Below are 23,383 nucleotides of genomic sequence, written 5' to 3'. Positions count from 1 at the left end.
GAGGGAGGCGGGAAGGGAATTTTTCTGTTACTTCATTTGATCGAATGGGGATGAGGGCACCTGGGTGGCTCAGTTGGTTAAATGACTCCCGGTTTCAGCTTCAGTTCAGGTCATGATCTCAGGGTAGTGGGACTGAGCCCTTTATCGGGCTCTGTGCTCAGTGTTAAGTGTAGTGTCTGCTTGAGATTCTTTCTCTTTCCCTCTTTAATAAAATCTTTAATAAAATGGGGATGACATTACCTGTATCATCAGAGCACTCAAGTCTATGACACAATGACTAGCATAGTAAGTCCTTAACCAATATTAACTGAATCCAAATTGGTAAAGGAAAATTATTAACAGGACAGTTTAAAGCAGTGATTCTCAAACTTGAGTGAATTTGCATCAGAATCCCCTGGAGGGCTTGTTAAAACACCAATTGCTGGCCCCACATGCAGAGTTTCTGATTCTACAGGTCTGGGGTGGTACCTGCTAAGAATTTGCATTTCTGACAAGTTCCCAGGCTACGTGGATGCTGCTGGTCCTGGAACTCACTGTGAGAACCACTGGTTAGAGGAAAGGGTGAGCATGAGAGAGCATGCGAGAAAGTTCAATCACACCAGAAGAACAGTATTAATAAATGTTAGAGCTGCATACTGCATACCAAAATTCCTGCCAAATTCTCGTTCTCCTGAGTATCATCAGATGATCAATAGAGGATGGGAAAAGGGCAAGGCAGATTCTTGTCCTTAGAAGGTCCTCTATTGGGTACAGCTTAGTGGAAGGAATGAGGGGACCTCACCCTTGGCCCCTTTAGCTCTGGCCCTAGATCTGCCTGGATGAACTCAGAGGAGAAGAACCAAGACCAAGATGACTCACGGAGCTGGCCAAGGAGTATAAAAGGCCTCCAGCAGGGCACAGCCTAGGCACTGTTGATGACCCAGACAGCCATCTCTGGCAGGAATGGAGAGCTGGCTGTGCCTTTTCCACTGCCCTTACTACATGTGTTCTTGGGAAAACAGTGTGGGAACAAGCCCCCAAGGGGTTCTCAGTCGGGCTCGGCAGAAGGTCTTTCTCTTTACAAACAGATGTCTACATCTGGCCAGGAGGCCACATTGTCACCACGACCCCATGCCAGCCAATGCCCTCTGAGACCAGCTAGCTCTCAGTTTAGTGAAGTTTTTGTTTAGGTGAGTTTAGAAATTTCTCCTTTTTACACTCAGCCTGGTGGGTTTTGTTAGGTATCAAGCAATAAGATTTTGAGAAGTATGAGATGAAGCTACTCTTTGACAGAGGCCTTTCCTGGTTATCTGTTTAGCATGAGGAATGTGGAGTTGGCTTCACCAAATTCCATTTCTCAGGGCCTCTAGTCAGGAAACTATACCACTCCAAGGGGAGAATGGATGAGTGCATTGTGTTGGCAATCCTAACCAAAGCATGTGACAAGGGTTTACTCTAAAAGCTTGAATCTTGGGAGCTGTGTGGCGTGCAAGGATTAGAAGAACCCACCTTGAGGAGAAAGCAGCCTTCAGTGAGAGAATGAGCTCAAGGTCAGTATCTCAAGTGGACTGGATATCCCCTTCCCCAGGACAGGCCTGACCAGCCTCCAGCCCTCCCAGTCCTCAAGACCTCTAGAAGCCAGGCTGTTTGTGGTGCCCACTTCTGTACTGGTAGACAGGAAGCCTCCTGGTCGAGTCTGGGGCTCACCCACACAGATGTGAGGAGTTACCAAAAGCAACATCATGGCAACTCTAAGGACATGGAACCAGGACAGGGCTAGGAGGGAGGTGTGGAGTCAACAGGTCTTTTATGAGCTCCTAGTATCAGCCCCAGAGAGGTAGGCCTTGGAGCGCAACCCAAACAATTTCCAATAAGCTACAGAAGCAAAATTGGCTACAGTGGAATGAACCATTCCTGCAGAGGCTTCTCTCTGGTTGACAGAGACAGAACATGGCAAGAAGAATGAGAAAAGATTGGAGAATCTATGCAGCCATGTGCCAAGCAGTCAGTAGCCCTGTCAAAGATTTCCAGGGAAACATGAGGGCAAATGCAAGGTTTTCCTTTGGAAAGGGGCCCCCGCACTATAGACCTATCCATCCTCTCCAAAGTTCACCCACAAGAATGCCAAACAGGTCTCAGCACTAGCAGACTGCTGACACTGACGTGGTTAACAGGCTGGCAGGTGTGTGGAAAGTCCCTAACCTCCACCTGGGACTCTGGGGGCCCTGAAGGTGGGAGTGGTGGCAGAGGAAGGCTGCTGTTTCCTCGTGTTGCCTCACAACCACAGGAGGCCCAGACTCTCAGCCCTGCTGTGTTGTGTCTGGGGAGAAGAAGGAAGCAAGCTCAGCTTGTATCTGTAGGGACAAAGGTCAGGCAGTATGCCCCATACCCCATTATCATCCATGTTAGGGGTGAAAGGAAGCACACAAAGCAAACAGAAAATTATGTTGAAGTGCAACCATTTAAGATTCAACCGAAGTCACTGAAGGGAATCTAACATTTCTGAACACTACTCTGTGCAAGGTGCTTTGCTGGAACTTTTACAGAAGTCACTTCCTTTAATTCCTGTGACCACCTCTGCTTTGGGCTGAAGAGACTGAGTTAGAGGGTTATGAGGAGCTAGGTGACTTATTCCTGGCTACCAACAGCCCAGTAGTAGAGCTGGGATTTGCACAGGGAGCAGATGAATCCATGCAGTTGTCAGGCCCACAGCCAGCAATGGTGAATTGGAGCTAAGACCCTGGCAATGACTCTCATTTGCCAAGAGGAACAAAGCAATCACCATTTGAACGAGTGCTTTGTGGACAAAGATGGGTCTAATTGTGTTTGTGTGTGTATGTACACATGTACACATTTTCACGTTTTTTTCATTTAAAAAAGAGGAAGGGGTAAAAGATGTATAGTCATAAACTATACAGAGATTTAAAAAAGATACCAAATCTATACAAATGTCTCTGAATCCTATAGAGCCGGTGATTAATAAACCTCTATATTATTTATACTAAATGATGAGTCATTATACCTTATGAATAAAAAATGATCATCACCTGATACAAGGCTTTGATTACATCCTTAAAATATACTTAAGAAAATCTATACCCCAAATATGCTTTCTAAATATATTTTCAAAGTTTAGTAATAAAGGACTCTACAGTGGTAACAACATTCTGTTTCTTTTTTAAAAGGTAATGTAGAGAAAGGATGATTAAAGCAAGAGATTGCATTAAAATTTAAATATACTAGCATGTTTGTATTTGAAGGCAGACTGCTGTGAACCTGGGACCTTACCTCCTCCTCCCGGAGCTTCTGCTTCCTCTTCTCTTCCACAGCTGCCCTCTTCTGGTCCTCCCGCTGTCGCTGCTCTTCCAGTTTCCGCCATCGCTCCTCAATTTGCTTTTCATACTGGAGCTTCGCTCTTTTCTGTTTTTCCAAGATCTGCTGCTCCCGGGCAGCTGAGGGAAGGAAAGCAGAAGGGAGGTGTCATTATGAGAGCACACCACGCGGTTTGGATTAACCAAAATGCAGAAGCAAGAGTGAGACCAAAGAAGAGCCCACTGGGATTCTAGGCTACAGTGATTGAGATGAAAGGTTCTGGCATCTCTGCCACTAGATGGGTGACTCTGGGCATGCTAACCACATCATCTCTCTGCCTTGATTTCCTCTTCTGTGAAGTGGGGACCATCGTGTCTGCAAACTCACAGCGTGGTGAAGATTAGATGAGACCAAGCATGGGAAGTACATGGTAACAGCCCCTGCACACGGCAGCCACAACTCCTGCTGCTACCACCAAGTCAGAGCTGTCATGGTGGCTAAGACACACACTAGATCGAGAAATGACTTCTAAGTCATTTATTTAAATAAAGAGCATTTTTCCTAAAAAAAAAAAAAAAATGTGGAAGACACTGAGCTAGACAAGGGTGCAAACTCATGATATTCCCCTCAAGACATTTTCTAAGGACTATCTACCTGGTGGTGTCAGGGAAGGGTTCCCTGGGGAAAACAATATGTGACCAACTGGCAGGAGCCAATCAAGAAGAACCTGAAAGCTCACTTGTGTCAATTCAGTGGGGAAACCACTAGTTACCTACCCCACAGTACCCTGTGGGGAACACATCGTACTTATCTGTCTATAGTTTGCAAGAGCGAAGAGAGCCTTTCTCAACTGGGTTTCCCATCCTAACACAGAAAATATCTTAAATGCTAATTTTCTCAGTTCTAGATGCCCGGGAAAGAGCCTGAGTGATTGCACATAGTGGATGCCTGAGGAGGTGGGGGCACTGACTGTTTCTTGTTCTTCACCATCTTACCCACAGTCTCTAACAGAGTATCTAGAACATAGCAGAGGTTCAATGTTTGCTAAGTGAGTAAATGAACTGTTCTGAGAATTAAATAACAATTTTGAACATGCCAGCCAAAGTGTCGATTTGCTTCCCAGTGCTTCATGTTCATCTAGCAATTGTCCCAGCTCTCTCCCCATTCAGTCATCAATTTCTAAGGGTGTTCAGAAAAGGCACCACCACATCTCTATTCCCTTGGACCTAAACAGCCAAAGGGCACAACTTACCAAGACATTTTTCTCTTTCTTCTCGTCTTTCTTTAGCTAGTCTTTGTCTCTCATCAGATCTTAAAAATCCATCCATACCTATAAAAAACAAAACATGTTAAAATAATTCTTCCCTCTTTCCTTACCTGCTGAGTGTCAGGGGCCACTGGTCCCGCACCCTGGGTCTGGCCACACACATACATCATCCATCGCCATCACTTTATCCATGGAGGCCCAATACACCATTCCCCACCACACACACACACACACACACACACACACACACACACGGCCAGGCCCTGAGAGCTGAGGGGTGGCAGCCACAGCTTCCACATTCACCCACCAAGCTGTGCTGTAGTGGCCCCAATGCCAATCCTGGAGAACCACGCCCTTTCCCTCTGTCCCCAGGACTGGACCTGGAGAGGGTCAGAAAATGCCAGGGAGGCCTGGCAGGGTGCAAAAAAGCCCACCAGGCCTCCCCAAGCCTGGCTCCCAGGGGAGAGAAAAAGCACAAAAGTGGACACAATTATTACACAGATAGTCAACATTCTACTTTCTGAAGGGAGCCAAGTGCTGAGGGACATGTACAAGCTCCTTGGGTAAGCACTGAGAAATACAACACTCAAGTTTGATTCTGGTTCTGCTAAATTTGCTCCAATGTCAATCTTAGTATTTTAGAATCAAAAAGAAGAAATATAACATATTCCTGTTTGTCATTTAAATATCTACAACAAACAAAATGGAACAGATGGCAGTTTCCTCCATAAATGTCCAGGAAACACCCCAGGAGCTCTGCATCTCCACCCACCCTCTACAGGACCATAAAGCGCTTTCTGAATGAAAGATCAAATGAGCTTCATGGTAATTTTAGGATTAGAAATAATTTACTGCACTCAGTCACAATCAATCATTCATGAGCATTACTTACATAACGTTCAAGCACATCTTGGAGAAATCAGCTTCTGTGTTACTACAACCAGACTCACTGTCATGGTGCCCAGGCCCTCCTTTCTGGTAGTGTCACATGTTGACATCATTGTGTGCCTTGCTGCCACAGTTACCTGCACCCCTTTTGGGGAGGTTCCTGTGACTGTCCAAGAGAGAGACCAGAGACGTGGACTCGGTATATGCAGCAGGAATGCAGATAAGGATGGATGTGATAAACACTGGATTGTCACAACTCCCCATGGGCATCTGATTTTGCATCTTGGATTACATATCAGGGATATTAAAGCTCAAGACTGAAGTACTAGAAAATCAACCTGGACTACAAATGCCATTACCCATGTTTGTTTTTAGTTAACTCTTAACTATGATACTACCAACAACATAAACATCATCAAGAATTTGAAGGCCCACTTCTTAGCTCATCATTGCTGGCTCCCCACAGTCTGACCTGAAACTCTCTTCCCAACTTGACATCAGCACTGCCCCTTTCTTCTACACACCTTCCAGCTCAAGATACCCCTTCTCCCACACCCCAACACCTATTTAAATCCCACCCACCTTCAAGACCCCACAGTTCCCCAGAACCTATAATGCTCTGTGCTCCCACACAGTTAGCAGAAGTCTAATTTCATTCTGCTTGGCTGCAGAATTCTCCTCTGATTCAGTCTCCCTGGGAGGAGGGAGAGGCTATTGAGGCAAGGGTGGCTTATGTATGTCTGGGTCACCCCAGCTCGGGGCACTGCCCCCCAACAGTGCCCCTAAAGTGAACACACAATGCTCAAAAGCAGGCATGTAGTCGGTGGAAGGGAGACAAAACCAGGTTTTTCTTTTCTCTAAACACTTTCAGGCTCTAGTGTCTACCTCAAGAGTTTGACTAATTAGAATTTCTTCTGTGTGAAAAGTTACAAAAAGAAGCTTAGCACCCCTGAACGGATGTTTGCTTGTGTCAGCACCCATATCAACCTGTCCATCCCAGCAGGACCTGAACCTTACTCCGTATTGCCCATGCCACCCTTCAGATGTTAATGGGCCAGCCCTCTATCTGAGGTACAGCCTGAGAACCACTGAAAGTGTTCTTCAAACAGAAGAAAAAATCTGAGGGAAAAGGGCCAACCACATTTGGAACTGGCCACATTACTCAGAGGCTTTACAAACACAAGTTGCTCTGTTCCAGGGATATGCATTATTTTGGGCTGCCCCCTTGTGGGCACTTGTAAGAGTCACAACTACAAATCATTTCCTTTCCAGAAAATCTTCATTATCATGCTCATAGTCACCACGTGCTTCATCATAACAGGAGGTCACCCAGTTACTATGGATCTAATGCACTTCTTGGATTTACTTGACTCAGTCACCTTATGATGCAGGGACTATTTTGATCCTCATAGGTGCAGAAAGGGAGGCACATAGAGGTTAATTAACTTGTCTGACGTCACACCATCAGAAAGTGGAGAAGCCAGATTCTACCCCAAGAACGTAACTCCAGGACCCACACTCTTAATTACCGCTCTCCTGCAAAGGAAGAAATGTAACAGCTTGATCTTAGTGCCTATGAACGAAAAGTTGTGACCCAGTATCACACACAAGGAACAAATCCCATCCTTGTCCCAGGAATAAGCCTGCAAAGATGGGGAGAGGTCTAAGTTTAACTCATTAGAGAGGGATCAAGTAAGCACTACTATGAGCCACGCACTTGCTGGCTGGCCACAGATATGGCCACTGCCCAGACAGAGTAAATATTTGCTTCCTCTTCAAACTGATGGTTTGGAAATGTTTTAGAGAGGCTGATGCTGGGTGGGAAAGGGTGTTAGCCAAAGAATGTTGGGAACAACCATGAAAAGCAGTTCTGCTTTGGCCTCACTAAGGAGGGTGAAGCAACTCAAACAGTCTAACATGGGTAACTTGGAGTCTCTGTACTGTCACACACAGCCACAAGCCACGTGCGGCTACTTCAATTTAAGAAAATCAAAATTAAGGGGCGCCTGGGTGGCTCAGATGGTTAAGCGTCTGCCTTCGGCTCGGGTCATGATCCCGGGGTCCTGGGATCGAGCCCCGCATCGGGCTCCCTGCTTGGCGGGGAGCCTGCTTCTCCCTCTCCCTCTACTGTTCCCCCTGCTTGTGCTCCCTCACTCTCTCTATCAAATAAATAAATAAAATCTTTAAAAAAAAAAAAGAAAATCAAAATTAAATGCAATTAGGGGTGCCTGGCTGGCTCAGTCGGAAGAGCATGCGACTCTTGATTGCATGGGTTGTGAGTTTGAGTCTCACACTGGGTGTAGAGATTACTAAAATAAATAAATAAACTTAAAAAAATTAAATGCAATTAAAAGTTCAGTTCCTCAGCACACTGGCCACATTTCAGACACTCACCAGCCACATGAGGCTGGTGGCTACCATACTGGACAGCACTGAAAGAGAAAGAGAAGTCTGGCAGCTCCCTCTTGTGACTCTCTTCCTTAACACTCAGCTGCTCTGGGATGCATGTGGATAAGGAAGATCTCAGAGTTCAATCAGGGTTGAGTTTTGCTAGGTGAGTAAGGCTGAGGTAGGGCCTCATTCCTCCACACAGCGTCAGCCTCTCCTGATTACAAGAATTGTTAAGCAATTGTTTCTAGAACATCTGTTTGAAGAGAAGCCAAGTAATTAACTCATATCTCCAACTTCCATCTTGTGACTTTCCATGATCCTCTAGGAGCCCCTGCTGAGAAGCACAGGGCTTATCCCAGGGGAGAGCACAAACCAGACCACCCCTATTTGTTAGGGGCCATGGACTTAACCAGTTATTACCACTAGTACAACACAGCCAGAGGAATGGAGGTAGACCATGATTAACACAGCCAGGGTAAATAATACATGAACATTAACAATACTAAGAGACTTCCTCTAAAGACCCAGTATACTTAAGGGTTAATGCTCAATTTGGTTCCTAAAGGTAGCCTTCTTTCTGTATGGCCTGAAATCCTAAAGTATTTAGTTTTCCTACCCAATCAATCATCCTTTGTCCATTATACCTCATACTTTATGCGTATCCTTGTCTTTTATTAAACCAGAGACCCAATGTTATCTTTGAACCCCATGAGAAGAGATGGAGAATAGATCCGTGCTTGTCAGGGGGAAGGGAAGTGGGTGGCTATAAAAGGGCAGCATGGATCCTTGTGGTAATGGAAATGTCCTCTATCTTGACTGTACCAGTGTCACTACTCTGGTTGGGACAGTGTACTGTAGTGCTGCAAGCTGGTACTGTTGGGGGAAACCAGGTAAAGGGTACATGGGATCTCTCTGTAGTATCACTTATAACTGCATGTGAATCTACAATGACCTCAAAATAGGAAGTTTAATTTTAAAAAAATATGGTTCAGGGGTGAAGCCCTGGAGGAGAACCAAATACATAGAGGGAGCAGAGGACACCTTCCTGGAGGTGTCCCACCCAGGAGAAGGACAAGCCGTACACATGTCAGAGCCAAGCCTGCCCCATTCCTGATGCAGTAATGCTTCCCAGGACAATAGCATTCAGGTAACGTGCACCACCGAAACGGAGGACTTTTCCTGGGCAATTCATCCCATGGAAATGAGAATGAAACAGGGATACTGAGTGGCTAAACAACTATTTTATGTTAACAAAGCAGCATAAAATTTCATACTTCACTGATGTGCTCTTGCTTGGAGTAACTTTCCGTTACCCTTGGGCTGTAGCAACACATTTTTAAAAACTAATTTTAAAATGAATTTTATTAGCCTGAGCACTCTCCCACTAGAATATTAATGAGCTGGTATCAGTCAATTATTCATGGTACTGGTAATAACCATTATGAAAATACAAAGTTTTTAGGGGAAGCCAGCTGTGTTCAACTTTTAAAAATTAATTGTATTAAATAAATTTTAAAGTAACTTTCCCAATCACACTCATATCACTGCAACTGAGTCAGTGTCCAGAAAAAAGAAAGGGAAAAGAAATGAAGAGCTTATCAAATAAGAAGTTCAGTGCCAGCCAGCGCCCCTCTGTGGACTGGCAGGCATGGACACATTTCACCTCCATGGTGACTCATTTGTGCTGTCATCTGTCTAAGTGCATCAAGACCAGTGGTTCTCAACTATGGCTACACAATGGAATCACCTTGGGAGCTTTTAAAATGACAGATGCGTGCATCTCCCTCCCAGAGGCTGACCTAACATCTCAGGTGTAAATGGGGTGGCAGTGCTTTAAAAGCTCCCACATGATTCTAACATGCAGCAAGACTTAGAAATGTCTGGCCCATTACTCCTCCCACTGGAGCATGCATCAGAACCATCTGGAGGGCTTGTGAACTCTTACTGCTGGATGGCACCCCCAGAGCTCGTAACAGAGTGGGTCTGAGGTGAGCCAGAGAATCTGCCTTTCTAACAAGTTCCCAGGTGAGGCTGATGCTGTTGGTCCAGAGCCCACATCTTGAGAACCACTGTTCTAGATTGTGCTGACTCTATAGTACATGGCCCTGCCTGTGGCTCCTCTGTGGATGTCCAGAACCCAGAAGAATGTGGGGCTCACAAAGTGGGATGGAAGGAATGCAAAGAGATGATCGACCACCTGCACCCACCCTCTCCTCCCCACACACAGCATTTCCCTTTGCCACGGTTGTTACTGCTCCACGTGCTATGGTCTGGGCCTGTTCATTTGCCCCATTGCCCTCTAAGCTCTTATCTGTGAATCTCCAGCACTTTGCACATGGTACTTAAATACTTACTGAATGAATAGGCCATGAATATTATGTCCCACTGACCGAAACTTCCCCATTTGTAGAACATTTAAACCTTTTTATCAGTAATATCTATATAAACAAGTAACATCTTGAAGCATCTTTGTACCTGTTATACTGCTGGAGTTGGGACAAGGAGTACAAAGGTAAAGAAAGGAAAGCAGCTTTTCCCACTGCTCCCCATGCTCCCCCACAAGGCTAAAATGAATCCTTCCTCTAAATTCCATCAGTGGTCCGCCTCTCTCAGTCCTTTTCCTTCTTTAATTCGAATTGGGATCCCTCTCTCATTCATGGTCCTCAAGCACAGGAAGCTCTACCTTCCAACCGTCCCCCTTTCCAGTCCATCTGTCAGGATATAAGCTTATTTTTTCTTTCTTTTTTTTTTTTTTAGATTTTATTGTTAAGTACTCTCTACACCCAATGTGGGGCTTGAACTTAAAACCCCGAGATCAAGAGTTGCATGTTCTACCGACTGAGCTAGCCAGGCAACCCAATATAAGCTTCTTAAGGGAAAGGCCCATGTCCCATTTCTTCCCATAGCCCCTAGGGCCTAGCATAGTATTCTGTACATATTAAGCACTTAATAAATGCTCTCTGAGTTCACAAGCACCTACTGTGTGCCAGGCCTGGAGGGGATATTAAGACACACATTTCCTATGATCCTATGACAGCATCAGGACAAGGACATCATTCCTGTGGCCTCTGTATGACCAGACCCACTTATTTGAGAAACGTCAATTTCCCATACTTAAAAGGGATATGGAATGCTAGCTCTGGGAACTCACCCTCTTATAATACATCCCCACGCTATGAGAAGGCCAAGTTAAACAACGGGTCTCAGGGAAGGCTCCAACCAGCAGAGCCAAAAGCTACCACCAACCGCAGCCTCTGAGTTTGCCGTCTCAGCCCTTCAGCTGCCCCTCAGTACAGACATCAAGTGAGAACCACCCAGTCAACCCCAGGCAACACACAGAACCCTGACAAAGAAGACAACATTATAAACTGCTCAGTCTTGGTGTAGTTTTTTTCACAGCAGTATAACCAGAAAACCAGTCCACCGATCAACCAAAAGCAAACAAGCAACCGTTTCTGATCGCTCAGTGTATGGGACCCAGATTATGCACCACCCTAGACTCCTCAGCCTCATGGGCTCACCAACCCAGGACCTCAGCCACCTGTCATGCTTCTCAGGCAGAATTTAGTGATGGCTCATGTAGTTCCCTCACTCAACATGCCCTGGAAGCAGCTCCTGCCACTGACTCCGACAGAAGAGCCCCCATACACGGCATCAGCTGAAAAGGAACAACAATAGCACCTTGACATTGACTAGGCCAATCCTGCGGAGGCCAGGAAACATGACCCAGAAGACAAAGCAGTTAAGGCCCTGTGGCATGCACTCTGACTGAGACAGGAAGGCAACAATGGATGAATTGTTTGCCCTTGTTTCTACCAGCGACTGCTCTGAGTCACTGGGATTCATAACCTCCCTGGACATGGCCTGTGGATCCAAGCATCACAAGCTGTGTTCGGCTGCAAGGCCTTGGTCAGCTTGATGACACATCACCTTTTATTTCCTTTCCTTCCTTCCCTAGATCACATACCTTTCCCCTCACTCTTAGTTCCCAGGGAGCAGACCCCTCAATAAAGTGCTGGTAAGTATAAAAGAGGAGGAGAAACTGTACATGAATGTTCATATCAGCATTATTCATAATAGCCACAAAGTGTAAACAACCCAAATGTCCATCAACTATCGAATGGATAAATAAAACATGGTATGGAAAAAATAAAATAAAATAAAAAAATAAAACATGGTATGTCCATATAATGAAATATTATTCAGTTATAAAAAAAGGAATGAAGGGAACGATGGGCTGTTAATGGGTACAGGATTTCTTTTAGGGGTGATGGAAATAAATGTTCCAGTGTAATGATGGTTGTACAACATTGTGAATGTACTAAAACCCACCAAAGTTTACACTTCAAAATGGTAACTGTTATGTGAATTATATTGCAATAATACAATTTTGCAGAAAGAAAATAAAACCATCTTATGGAGGGCTCCACAACGAGATCTAAAATCTACAACCGGGGCACCTGGGTGGCTCAGTTGGTTAAGCAACTGCCTTGGGCTCAGGTCATGATTCCAGGGTCCTGGGATTGAGCCCCGCATCGGGCTCTCCACTCAGCAGGGAGGCTGCTTCTCTCTCTCCCTCTGCCCCTCCCACCGCTCGTGTTCTTTCTCTCAAAATAAATAAATAAAATCTTTAAAAAAAAAAAATAAAATCCAGAGCCTAATTAATCTCATCTGTGGCCTTCATCCAAGTCTCCCAAGTTACCGCTTTTACTTTTTCCTCTCAAACATCCAAATGATATATCTGGTTCCAATAAAGCATTTTCCATACAATGAGAATAAATGTAGTTCATCTGACTACATAAAAATCATACATATGTATATATATATATATATATATATATATACACACACACACACACCTTTGTGAAGTATCTGCCACACAATCTCAAGATCTTTGTTATATTTTATAAAACTGGGGAGCAAAAATGAATGTTTGTAATTGAAAGAAAATGAAATATATCTGCTATTTGTTCAAAAAGGGAGAGGGTAGAAAAAATACCAATAAATGGTAAATGTGTTATGATCAACAGTTATGATTACATGAAGTGATGTATACGAAAAACTTTCCATTATGATAAATGCTCATTAAATATTAGTGGCTATTATTTTTAGGGGGGGTTATATTTTGAGATTAAAGAAATGGAGACTCAAAAAGTCAAGTGACACACCCAATGTCATATTAAGTGGGAAGATTCTCATTACCTCTCTGACCCTCAATCCACTGTGATTTTTTCCTAGACTCTGCTGTAGGATCAGATTCAGATCACTGAAGGGCAGGAAGGTGAAAGTTCCAGGAAGGGATAATGGTGTATGCAAAAATATGCTAGAAAATAATAGTTAAATCCTCAAATCTCATTGAACTTCAATCCTACCCGTCTAAACTGAAAATCAGTTGACAGAATCTAGAACCTTTTTCATCTTTGCATGAGGGTACTGTTTTTGTCCAGAAAGCATGACATATCCCTGCCTTATATTTTTCAATTAAAATCTCAAAAACAATTACAATCCCATAGGGTCACTAAACTTTCTATTTAAATTTCTTTCAATGTGGAACTAAATCTCAATTCTCAGTAGGTCCTGTCAGCATCCATCCATACTTTAGGATGACTGCTTTAATGCAGTGGACTGTAATGAAAACCAACAGCACTAAGAGTTGAAGAAGATTCTTGTCTGGCAACCTGATTTTTCTCCAAAATGGAATTCATATCCATTAAAGGCATTCTGAGAATAAAAAATCAACCCTTACACTGTTAAAATCAGGGCTTAATCATACCACTGTACAATGCACAAAAAAATCCCCATAAAGTAAATTTAATAATGTATGATCGGCAATTTCGAGATCCCAAATCATGGAATTTCGGGTGAAAGAGCTCTCAAGGGCCCAATTCAAACCTCTACTTGCTGTGAGTGAACGAGCGAGCAAGTGGCAGAGATGGGGGGGTTTGGTCCCTTTCCTCCACCAGAAAAAGAACTATCTTTATCCTCTTCGCTTCCTTCATCTGCCCATCGGATATGCTGGATGAATTCTTGGGCTTTTGTTATACAAATGGAGAATGTAGGTAAAAAGGGTTTCAGGACTGTAAGAAGTGAATTAGCTTTGATTAACAGACACTGTAAAGGGAAGCAAACCTTTTGTATGAGGGAACAAAAGAAAAAAGGAAGTAAGAGGTGGACATGGGAGTCAGAAGCCATGTTAAGGCTGCCTCTGGGTACAATTCTGCCTGGGAGCTGAACACAGGAAAGGTTTCAAGAAACTCCTGGAAGGTATGGTATGTATGTGTGTAATACTGGGAGCCAGAGGAATAGGCAAAGAGCTGCAGGTTGGAATTTAATCCTCTGACACTTTGCTAATCTCCTGTAAAGATCTGAATTGCTTTTAATCTCTTTTGGTTACTGAGTTCTATTTCTTTGGTTAACACATGAGCTTCTGATATTTATTTGGGATATTTATTTTAGAAACAAATACCTAGGGAGGAGATAACCTCAGGAGAATCAAGGGTTATAGAGACCCTTTGGTGGCCATTAATTCCATTTTCTGTCTCTGATAAGAGCAGAACTGGGTGGCTTCAACTGCAATTTGTGTCTTAGAAAGATACCACTTCTCCCCATACCTTAATAACTTGCCGGAGAATTTTGGGGCAAACACTAATCCAGTGATTCTCAAGCTTTAGCACACATCAGAAGAATCCCCTAGAAGGCTTGTGAAAAACAAATTGCTGGGCCCCACCTCCAGAGCTTCTGATTCCGTAGGGCTGGCCGGGCCTGGGAATCTGCAGTTCTAACAAGTTCCCAGGTGATGCTAATGCTACTGGTTTGGGGACCTCACTTTAAGAACCACACTGATCCAATCCATTTCTCAAATGCTACAATCTTCTGAACTGGTTTAAATTCTATTTTCAAGGGTGAGAAAAAGTCACTATTACCACCCAGATCACTACTTTCAACATATCTCTTTTTCAAGGATGATGTCATAATTTATACTTTTGAAGGAAGCAGGGCTGGAACTAGCTTTTATGTTCAACAGCAACTGACTTACTAGGATGAAGGTATAAACATTCAGGTATCAAAATAAATTTTTAAAAATGCATACAGATACTAAAACATCCTTGAAAAGAAAGAAGTGGAGAAATAGGGAATGACATAAGAATGTACACAAATCTATGCTGTTGTTACGTTTTTATAAAATATGCTCACTAAATTCCTATAGGTTTCCTTTAAAATAGCTAAATGAATTACATTTTCCAGAAAAATGCAGACGTGATAAGAGTATTCCCTAAATGATTCTTTTTTTTAAAAGATTTTATTTATGAGAGAGAGAGAGAGAGAGAGCATGAGCAGGGTGGGGGATGAGCAGAGGGAGAAGGAGAAGCAAACACCCCGCTGAGCAGGGAGCCCAACATAGGACTCAATCCCAGGACCCCGACTTCATGATCTGAGCTGAAGGTAGAGGCTTAACCAACTGAGCCACCCAGGTGCCCCTCTTAAATGATTTTCTTAAACAAGAATTGCATAACAGAGAGAATGAACAGTTGTTTTTTTTTTTTAAGTGTAGAACTGGGTGAAGTTCAAACAAACATAAAGAGCAAAGCACTTTGACATTAAGGTTGAATGATGACAATGAATCTCCTCCTCATCCTGGAACCTGGCACATAATCATCACCAGTATGCCACAAAATTCTCTGCAGAAGGTTACTGGAAGAAGGCAGAAGGGTGAAGTCCTGTAGCAAGTGCTTTCAGATCCCTCTTCTAAACAATGGCGATAATAGTAGTCCCTATCTTACTCACAATGAGGGTTAAAGGGAAGATCACAGGCACTGCTTCACTGTGCCCTGCACATAGTGGGAGCTCAACAAATTGAACTATTCCTTGTTAGCCATTCCAGCCAGCCTGTTCCTGTTCAGTGCTCTTCTTTTTCCACTACTGAAGTCTTCTGAAAACCAATCCTGCTATCTTTCCTAATGGGGCAATTAGATAGAGTGCGTGCATGCAATAGCACCAGGCTAAAACCAGGGCAAGCTTTCTTCTTCCATAAAAATTATATTATATAGATATAGATAGATGATTTCTCATCTTCTGCCAAGAGTATTAGTTACCAATCATCATTTGTATCTACACACGTAGACACATGCCCCTTCTGGTAAATAAGTAGAAATGAGATCCTGTCTTTAACAGCGTTAAGTAATTTCTTACCAGAAAAAGAATACATAGATGACATTTCAGAAACATTGTGAAGGCTGTATGATGCTGACGCTATTCTTCACTACTTCAACAGTAAATTTCCTAATTATACTCACATACACATAATCAGTTGTCCCAAGAATACCACCCCAGCAACTCCAGTAAGCTCCCCAGAATCAAGTGAAAATGTGTCACATTATAAAATGCAACTGTGCCCAGTTTCGTGAACTGTACACATATTCATGAGCCAGACTGTTTTTTTCTAAAGGTACCATTTATTAAGCACCTATTTCCTGCCAGGCATTATACTCTCCAAGTGTTATTTAATGCTCACAATAATCCTAGGAGGTGGAAGGTACCTTTATTTCACAGATGAAGAAACAGACTCAAAGTTAAGAAATCTGTCCAGGGCGCCTGGGTGGCTCAGTTGGTTAAGCGACTGCCTTCGGCTCAGGTCATGATCCTGGAGTCCCGGGATCGAGTCCCACATCGGGCTCCCTGCTCAGCGGGGGGTCTGCTTCTCCCTCTGACCCTCTTCCCTCTGTTGCTGTCTCTCATTCTCTCTCTCTCAAATAAATAAATAAAATCTTAAAAAAAAAAAAAAAAAGAAATCTGTCCAAAGTCACAGGTGCTATGTAGCAAAGCCTGGATTTGAGGCCAGTCTGGCTGACTCCCAAGCTGACAGGCACCAACTCAGGACTGACGAAAAGGAAGGCCACCTAAAGGAAAGAATACTGCCCTAGGAATCTAGATGTCCAGAAACTGGGAGCTATTCTTACTGGGATGCACAAAGGAGCATAAGAAAATGGGCTCACTCAAATCCCTGCTCAGCACACACTGACAGTGTGACTACTAAGGAAGCTTCTAAGCCTTAGTTTTCTCATCTGTTAAACAGGGATAATAGTAGTACCTGTGTTGCAGAGTAATGTGAAGTCTGAAGTAGAATATATGTAAAGCTCTTAGCACATATTAAAAGCACATAATAAATATTAGCTAATGATATCACCATCATCATCATTATTGGTTTAGATGTGGTCCTTAAATAAGAATGTAAATACAAGTGCTTAGGACATATTAAGCTCTCAGATTGCATTCATATTCGTCAGTATCAATCATTATTATCACCCTTACCACCACCACAATGGCTACTACTACCATAGTCTAGAACTAGCCCCTGATCCCCCCTCCTCATCTTTAAACCCTGCTTTCAAATCAGCGATGTCTTCAGCTCGCACCAGGCCTCCAATGGCCGACCCACTGGGCACCTCAGGAACTCTTGCCCCTGCCCGCCAAGGCCCTGACTGTTGGAGGACTACTATGCTCATGAGGGGGGCTTGGGTGAAGGCAATGTACACACCTGTCAAAAAAAAAATCACCTGATGGTACACTTCAAATGTATGCATTTTGTGTATGATACCTATTTGGTTTTTTTTTTTAAGATTTTATTTATTTATTTGATAGAGACACAGTGAGAGAGGGAACACAAGCAGGGGAAGCAGGAGAGGGAGAAGCAGGCTTCCCGCCGAGCAGGGAGCCCGATGCAGGGCTCGATCCCAGGACCCTGGGATCATGACCTGAGCCGAAGGCAGACGCTTAACGACTGAGCCACCTAGGCACCCCTGTGTGATACCTATTTGTAACACTACAACAACTATGATAACAAACTGAAAAGGCAAAATTTAGTGCTGGGTGACCTGCCATATGTCGTTAGTGCCCCCAGGCTGCCATGACTAACCCTGAATATCCCAGGCAACCACATTCTCACTGTGACCCTGTGAAGAAGTGTGCGGACTCAGACTCTTAAGGGCAGCATGGGAGACAAGAGGTACGTACGCCTCACCAGGGCCAGTGTGGAAACGGAAGTCACTTGCAAAGGCCCAGGGAGGGTGACTCAAGCTGCAGGGCTCTTCAAAAATGCCTCATGTTTCAGGAGATAAGGAGGTCTAACAAGCCAGCTCCTTGGTTCTGAACCCTGCCTTGAAAATCATCCTCTTTCAGGTTCATTATTAAACTTTACCTGTTTCCACACACACCAGATCCCAGCTACCAATGTCCAAATGGCTTGGCTCTTTTCTACAGCCACCAGGAAAACTGTCTCTGTTGATCACTTCCCTATTCATGTGTAAAGCCTGGCCCCGGGGGCTTCTTCTTGGTTCCATCCATGCGGCCTGCCCAAAAGTACCCCAGTCAAAGGACCTTGAGTAAAATCTCTTCATATCTCGGAGCTTCCAGCTGCTCTTCTAAAAGCAGGAACATCACTACCTACTTCAAGGTTATGTGGGCTCTTGTGAAAACACCTGGCAGCAGGAGTAGTCACAGTTGGCCCCATTCCCCTGGTGATATATGAGAACACAGACTAAACAAGTTGTGGCAGACGCTCACTAGGCCCAAGCCTGGGCCATGTAATCATAACCTCCACATTTCAGTCTTCCCAAGAGCCCCACAAAATTCCCCCAGGAAACCCCCACAACTTCCTAAGAAGTCACAGTTTCCATTCTAAGACTTGTTCTGCCTTGCTGATAATTCACTTAGAAAGTGAGAGGAACAAATTCAAAGGTGCCTAAAAGAAGACAACAAACAGCTAAAAAATTCAACTTGATTAATTATGGAGCACTGTGATGCACAAACTTATCTCCCACCCTGGCTCTTGATCTGGGAGGCAGGAGTTACCTGGATTCCTGTGTTTCCACAATAAACTTAATATAAATATATATCATTTCAAAAGGACCCAATATGCTCAGCATACTCTAGTCACAACATGATTTGCTAGTTAAATGAAACCTACATAATTTTCCCTCTACCATCCTGAGTTCTTGGCTGGGACCCCCTGTAATACAAAGAGAAGTTTAAAAACCATCTTCAGGGCGCCTGGGTGGCTCAGTTGGTTAGGCGACTGCCTTCGGCTCAGGTCATGATCCTGGAGTCCCTGGATCAAGTCCCGCATCGGGCTCCCTGCTCGGCAGGGAGTCTGCTTCTCCCTCTGACCCTCCTCCCTCTCATGTGCTTGCTCTCTCTCATTCTCTCTCTCTCAAATAAATAAATTTAAAAAATCTTTAAAAAAAATTAAAAAAAAAAAAAATAAAAACCATCTTCAGCTAGAGACAAAAGAAAGATGTTGTTGGGGGGATGCAATTCATGGAAGGTGAGAGGAGGAAATATTAAACAAAAGTTGCCCTGCTGTGCAACTGTGTCTCTCAGGTGAAAAAGTTTGCGCTGGTAATAGCTCTCTTCCTGGTATAGGCCCCCTTTCTACTGCAAAAAATTTTTTAGATTTATTTATTTTAGAGGGGGGAGGGCAGAGGGAGAAAATCTTCAAGCAGACTCCCTGCTGATACAGGGCTCTATCCCACAACTCATGAGATCATGACCTGAGCCAAAACCAAGAGTCAGTTGCTCAACCAACTGAGCCACCCAGGCGCCCCCTACTACAAAAAATATTTTTTTAATAAACATAGACTTCCCTTACAGAATAATCCTTATGTAAAAGAGGCATATTTTGGGTGGCATATTCTGCCACCCTTCAATAGCTAAGCACAAGGCTCATCAAGCAACTGGGTTGGTTCCATGCTGAAATCCACCTTCCCGGCCTTCTGTGCCATGTGGTGACCAGACAATCACCTCTCGTCCATATCCATGCCCACTCCCCCATGTGTGTCTCTAGTCATCAAAGAATTGTTTGCAGTCATAAGAATTTGGACTCCACCCATCCTGTCAAGCGTGATCACAAAAAAACCAGAGAAATGGGAGCTGGCACCAGAAAAGGGAGTGAACACGGAAAGCAGAGCAAATATAGAGATTTCTACCATGGACAGGGCACACAAGGCCAGGTGTCTGAAGTCGGTCTCAAGGTCCTTTACAGGTGGGGAGGCTCTGACACATGGGGCTTTGGTTTGAGTATCCAGAGGCTCACTTGATGCAGGTATCCAAGCAAGGGGTAAGCCTCTGATTTGCAGACCAAATGACCCTTGAATAGCCCTCCCATCCCCAGAAAGTATGGAGAAGGCAGCTGGGTACAGTGTCTGGAAACAAGAGCTCAGGAGCCAGATGGGCCTGGTTCCAAACCCACTGAGATCAAGGAGCATCAATGGAGAGGGAGAGGGAGGAGGAGAGGGGGAAGGGGAAAGAGGGAGGGAGAGAAGAAGAGGTGGGGAGGCTTTGAGTGAGTGAATAAGTGTGTGTGTGCACACATGTGTGTACTGCTCAGATAAATGTTGGGCATCGATATTTCTAAGCCTAAATCACCCAGGACTGTCCTTCAGGGGTGTGGCAGGGGCAGATTTTGGGGTTGCACACCAGGACAAGTGGTTGTTTACAGTGAGGGTTCATGTGTGAAAATGCAAGCCCCCAACTCACCATCATCCTGAGATAAGATTCAGAAAGGCCTTGAACATCTGTTAAAAGGGCTAAATACAGGGGAAAAGGATGATTCTTACTTGCTTTGTCAGCAACAAAGTATAAGAGATTTACAAACATCTCTTTGAAACTGTGGACAAAATCCAGCAGGTAATAGCTAGTAAAGAGACAATAACTGTGACGTTCCATTATTAGTACTGTCATTTGATGTTCTCTTCAGGGTGGTGTGTATGTTTGATGACCATGAAAGTGAAAGATGTGTCAAGGATCCCAGAGCATCACTGGAGGCCCTTCTGGCCAATCTTCATGCCACTCCCAACCTAGCTGCTCAGTAAGTCCCAGAGTCCCCATGGTGGGAAGAGCTCATGCCCTTGAGCATGAGCTAGGCAGGCCAGAGGGCTCCTTGTCCTGAGCCCCTTATTTTGTCCTTGTTTCATCAGTGTTTCCACACAATGACATGCTCATAGGTACTTAAGATCCCTCCATCCTCACATTACAGAGTTGGCAGGAGCCTTCAGACACTCTCCCTGTGGACAGCCCCTTGTTCCTAGGCTGCCTGCTCCCCCTCTGCTGTCTCACTGGGCACTAGACCTGAACTTCGACCACAGCTGTATATTTCAACCATTCAAAGTGAACCCTCCCTGCTCCAAGCCCCTCTATTCCCAGTTTCAGTTCATGGTAGTGCAACCCCACATCAGAGAAGTCCCCAGTTACACCAGCACTTTGAGGGACCGCTGACAGGGCTTCGGAAACCCAATCCAAGTCATCAGTGTGGTTGTCAGACCTGCAGTTCGAAGAAGGTTCCTGAATTTTAAAACAAAATACAAAGGGGAAATAAAGAGGCTAGGGAAAAGACTGTGTATTACAAAACCTTTGTATTACAAACAATTTAGAGACATATTAAGAATTTTCGAAGTCAGGGAGCTTGGGTGGTGCAGTCAATTAAGTGTCTGACTCTTGGTTTTGGTTCAGGTCATGATCTCAGAGTCGTGAGACTGAGCCCCACAACGGGCTCTGTGCTCAGTGTGAAGTCTGCTTGTGACTCTCTCTCCTTCTCCCTCTGCCCTACTCTCCCCTTCAAATGAATAAATCTTCAAAAAAAAAAAAAAAAAAGATTTTTCAAAGTTATAACCCCCTGTTCCTTTATTCCCTAAAAAGCACACCCAGGGGCGCCTAGGTGGCTCAGTCGGTTAAGCATCTGCCCTCGGCTCAGGTCATGATCCCAGGGTCCTGGGATCGAGCCCCACATTGGGCTCCAGCCCCACACTGGGCTCCCTGCTCAGCGGGGAGCCTGCTTCTCCCTCTCCCTGCTGCTCCCCCGCTTGTGCTCTCTGACAAATAAATCTTTAAAAGTAAGTAAGTAAGTAAATAAATAAATAAATTAATTCAATAAATAAGCAAGGAAACAAATAAGGTTTCCTTAAAAAAAATAAAAAATAAAAAATAAAAAGCACACCCAACAGGGTTGCTCCACCCCCATCCCAATATACAAGCCTGGCATCTGACATTCACAGCAGCCACAGTAGAATTCTTAAACAAGGACAGTTTTCAAGGACATTTTGAGACCTTGAGGCAGAAACAGCTTCCTGGCTCAAATAGACTGTTCTTAAACCACAGGAGCAGAACAAAATGTGTGCCCTCACTCAGCGTCATTCCGAGCAATCTGATTTGTCTTTTTAAACAGCAGATATCTCCAGCTTGTTGATTAAATTTACCCTACACCTCATCCCCCTCCAACTGCCCCCCAGTACCTCTTTGGAAAAACAAAAGGTACACGAATCTTAAAGTTCTACTTATTGCTGCCAGTGGTCAAAAGCTTATTTTGTTTTTTGTTTTTAAGATTTTATTTATTTATTTATTTGACAAAGAGAGGGACAGTGAGAGAGAGAACACAAGCAGGGGGAGTGGGAGAGGGAGAAGCAGGCTTCCCGCTGAGCAAGGAGCCTGATGCGGGATTCAATCCCAGGACACTGAGATCATGACCTGAGCCGAAGGCAGACAGACGCTTAACAACTGAGCCACCCAGGCGCCCCAAAAGCTTATTTTGAAAACAGCCACATGCAGAAGAATGAAACTGGAGCATTTCCTTACACCACACACAAAAATAGACTCAAAATGGATGAAAGACCTAAATTTGAGACAGGAGTCCATCAAAATCCTAGAGGAGAACACAGGCAGCAACCTCTTCAACTTCAGCAGCAGCAACTTCTTCCTAGAAACATTGCCAAAGGCAAGAGAAGCAAGGGCAAAAATCAACTATTGGGACTTCATCAAGATAAAAAGCTTTTGCACAGCAAAGGAAACAGTCAACAAAACCAAAAGACAACCTACAGAATGGGAGAAGATATTTGCAAATGACATATCAGATAAAGGGCTAGTATCCAAAATCTATAAAGAACTTATCAAACTCAACACCCAAAGAACAAATAATCCAATCAAGAAATGGGCAGAAGACATGAACAGACATTTTTCCAAAGAAGACATCCAAATGGCCAACAGACACATGAAAAGGTGCTCAACATCGCTCGGCATCAGGGAAATCCAAATCAAAACATCAATGAGATACCATCTCACACCAGTTAGAATGGCTAAAATTAACAAGTCAGGAAACGACAGATGTTGTCCGGGATGTGGAGAAAGGGGAACCCTCCTACACTGTTGGGAATGCAAGCTGGTGCAGCCACTCTGGAAAACAGTATGGAGGTTCCTCAAAAAGTTGAAAATAGAGCTACCGTACGACCCAGCAATTGCACTACTGGGTATTTACCCCAAAGATACAAATGTAGGGATCCAAAGGGGTACGTGCACCCCAGTGTTTATAGCAGCAATGTCCACAATAGCCAAACTATGGAAAGAGCCAAAATGTCCATCAACAGATGAATGGATAAAGAAGATGTGGTGTGTGTGTGTATACACACACACACACACACACACACACACACAAATGGAATATTACACAGCCATCAAAAAAAAAAAACCACCGAAATCTTGCCATTTGCAACGACGTGGATGGAA

At 44.1% G+C, this 23,383-nt stretch overlaps 1 protein-coding gene across 6 annotated transcripts in view; it reads right to left on the bottom strand.

Moving 5' to 3' along the window:
- The window catches only part of MAP7D2 (MAP7 domain containing 2), a 107,884-nt gene that overhangs the window by 49,306 nt on the left and 35,195 nt on the right, over positions 1–23,383 (bottom strand). For all 6 annotated transcript variants that reach the window (XM_081809066.1, XM_081809067.1, XM_081809068.1 and 3 more), the window contains exons 2-3: positions 4,544–4,621; positions 3,268–3,431 (exon numbers count right to left, since the gene is read on the bottom strand). In XM_081809066.1, the coding sequence (XP_081665192.1) occupies positions 3,268–3,431; positions 4,544–4,621 (242 nt within the window). The remainder of the gene's footprint in view (positions 1–3,267; positions 3,432–4,543; positions 4,622–23,383) is intronic.

Source organism: Leptonychotes weddellii, chromosome X, assembly GCF_054177405.1.
Source record: "Leptonychotes weddellii isolate Sample4059 chromosome X, ASM5417740v2, whole genome shotgun sequence".
NCBI classification, from domain to species: domain Eukaryota; kingdom Metazoa; phylum Chordata; class Mammalia; order Carnivora; family Phocidae; genus Leptonychotes; species Leptonychotes weddellii.
The sequence above is the reverse complement of the archived record's forward strand: the minus strand, read 5'-3'. Positions and strand labels throughout refer to the sequence as shown.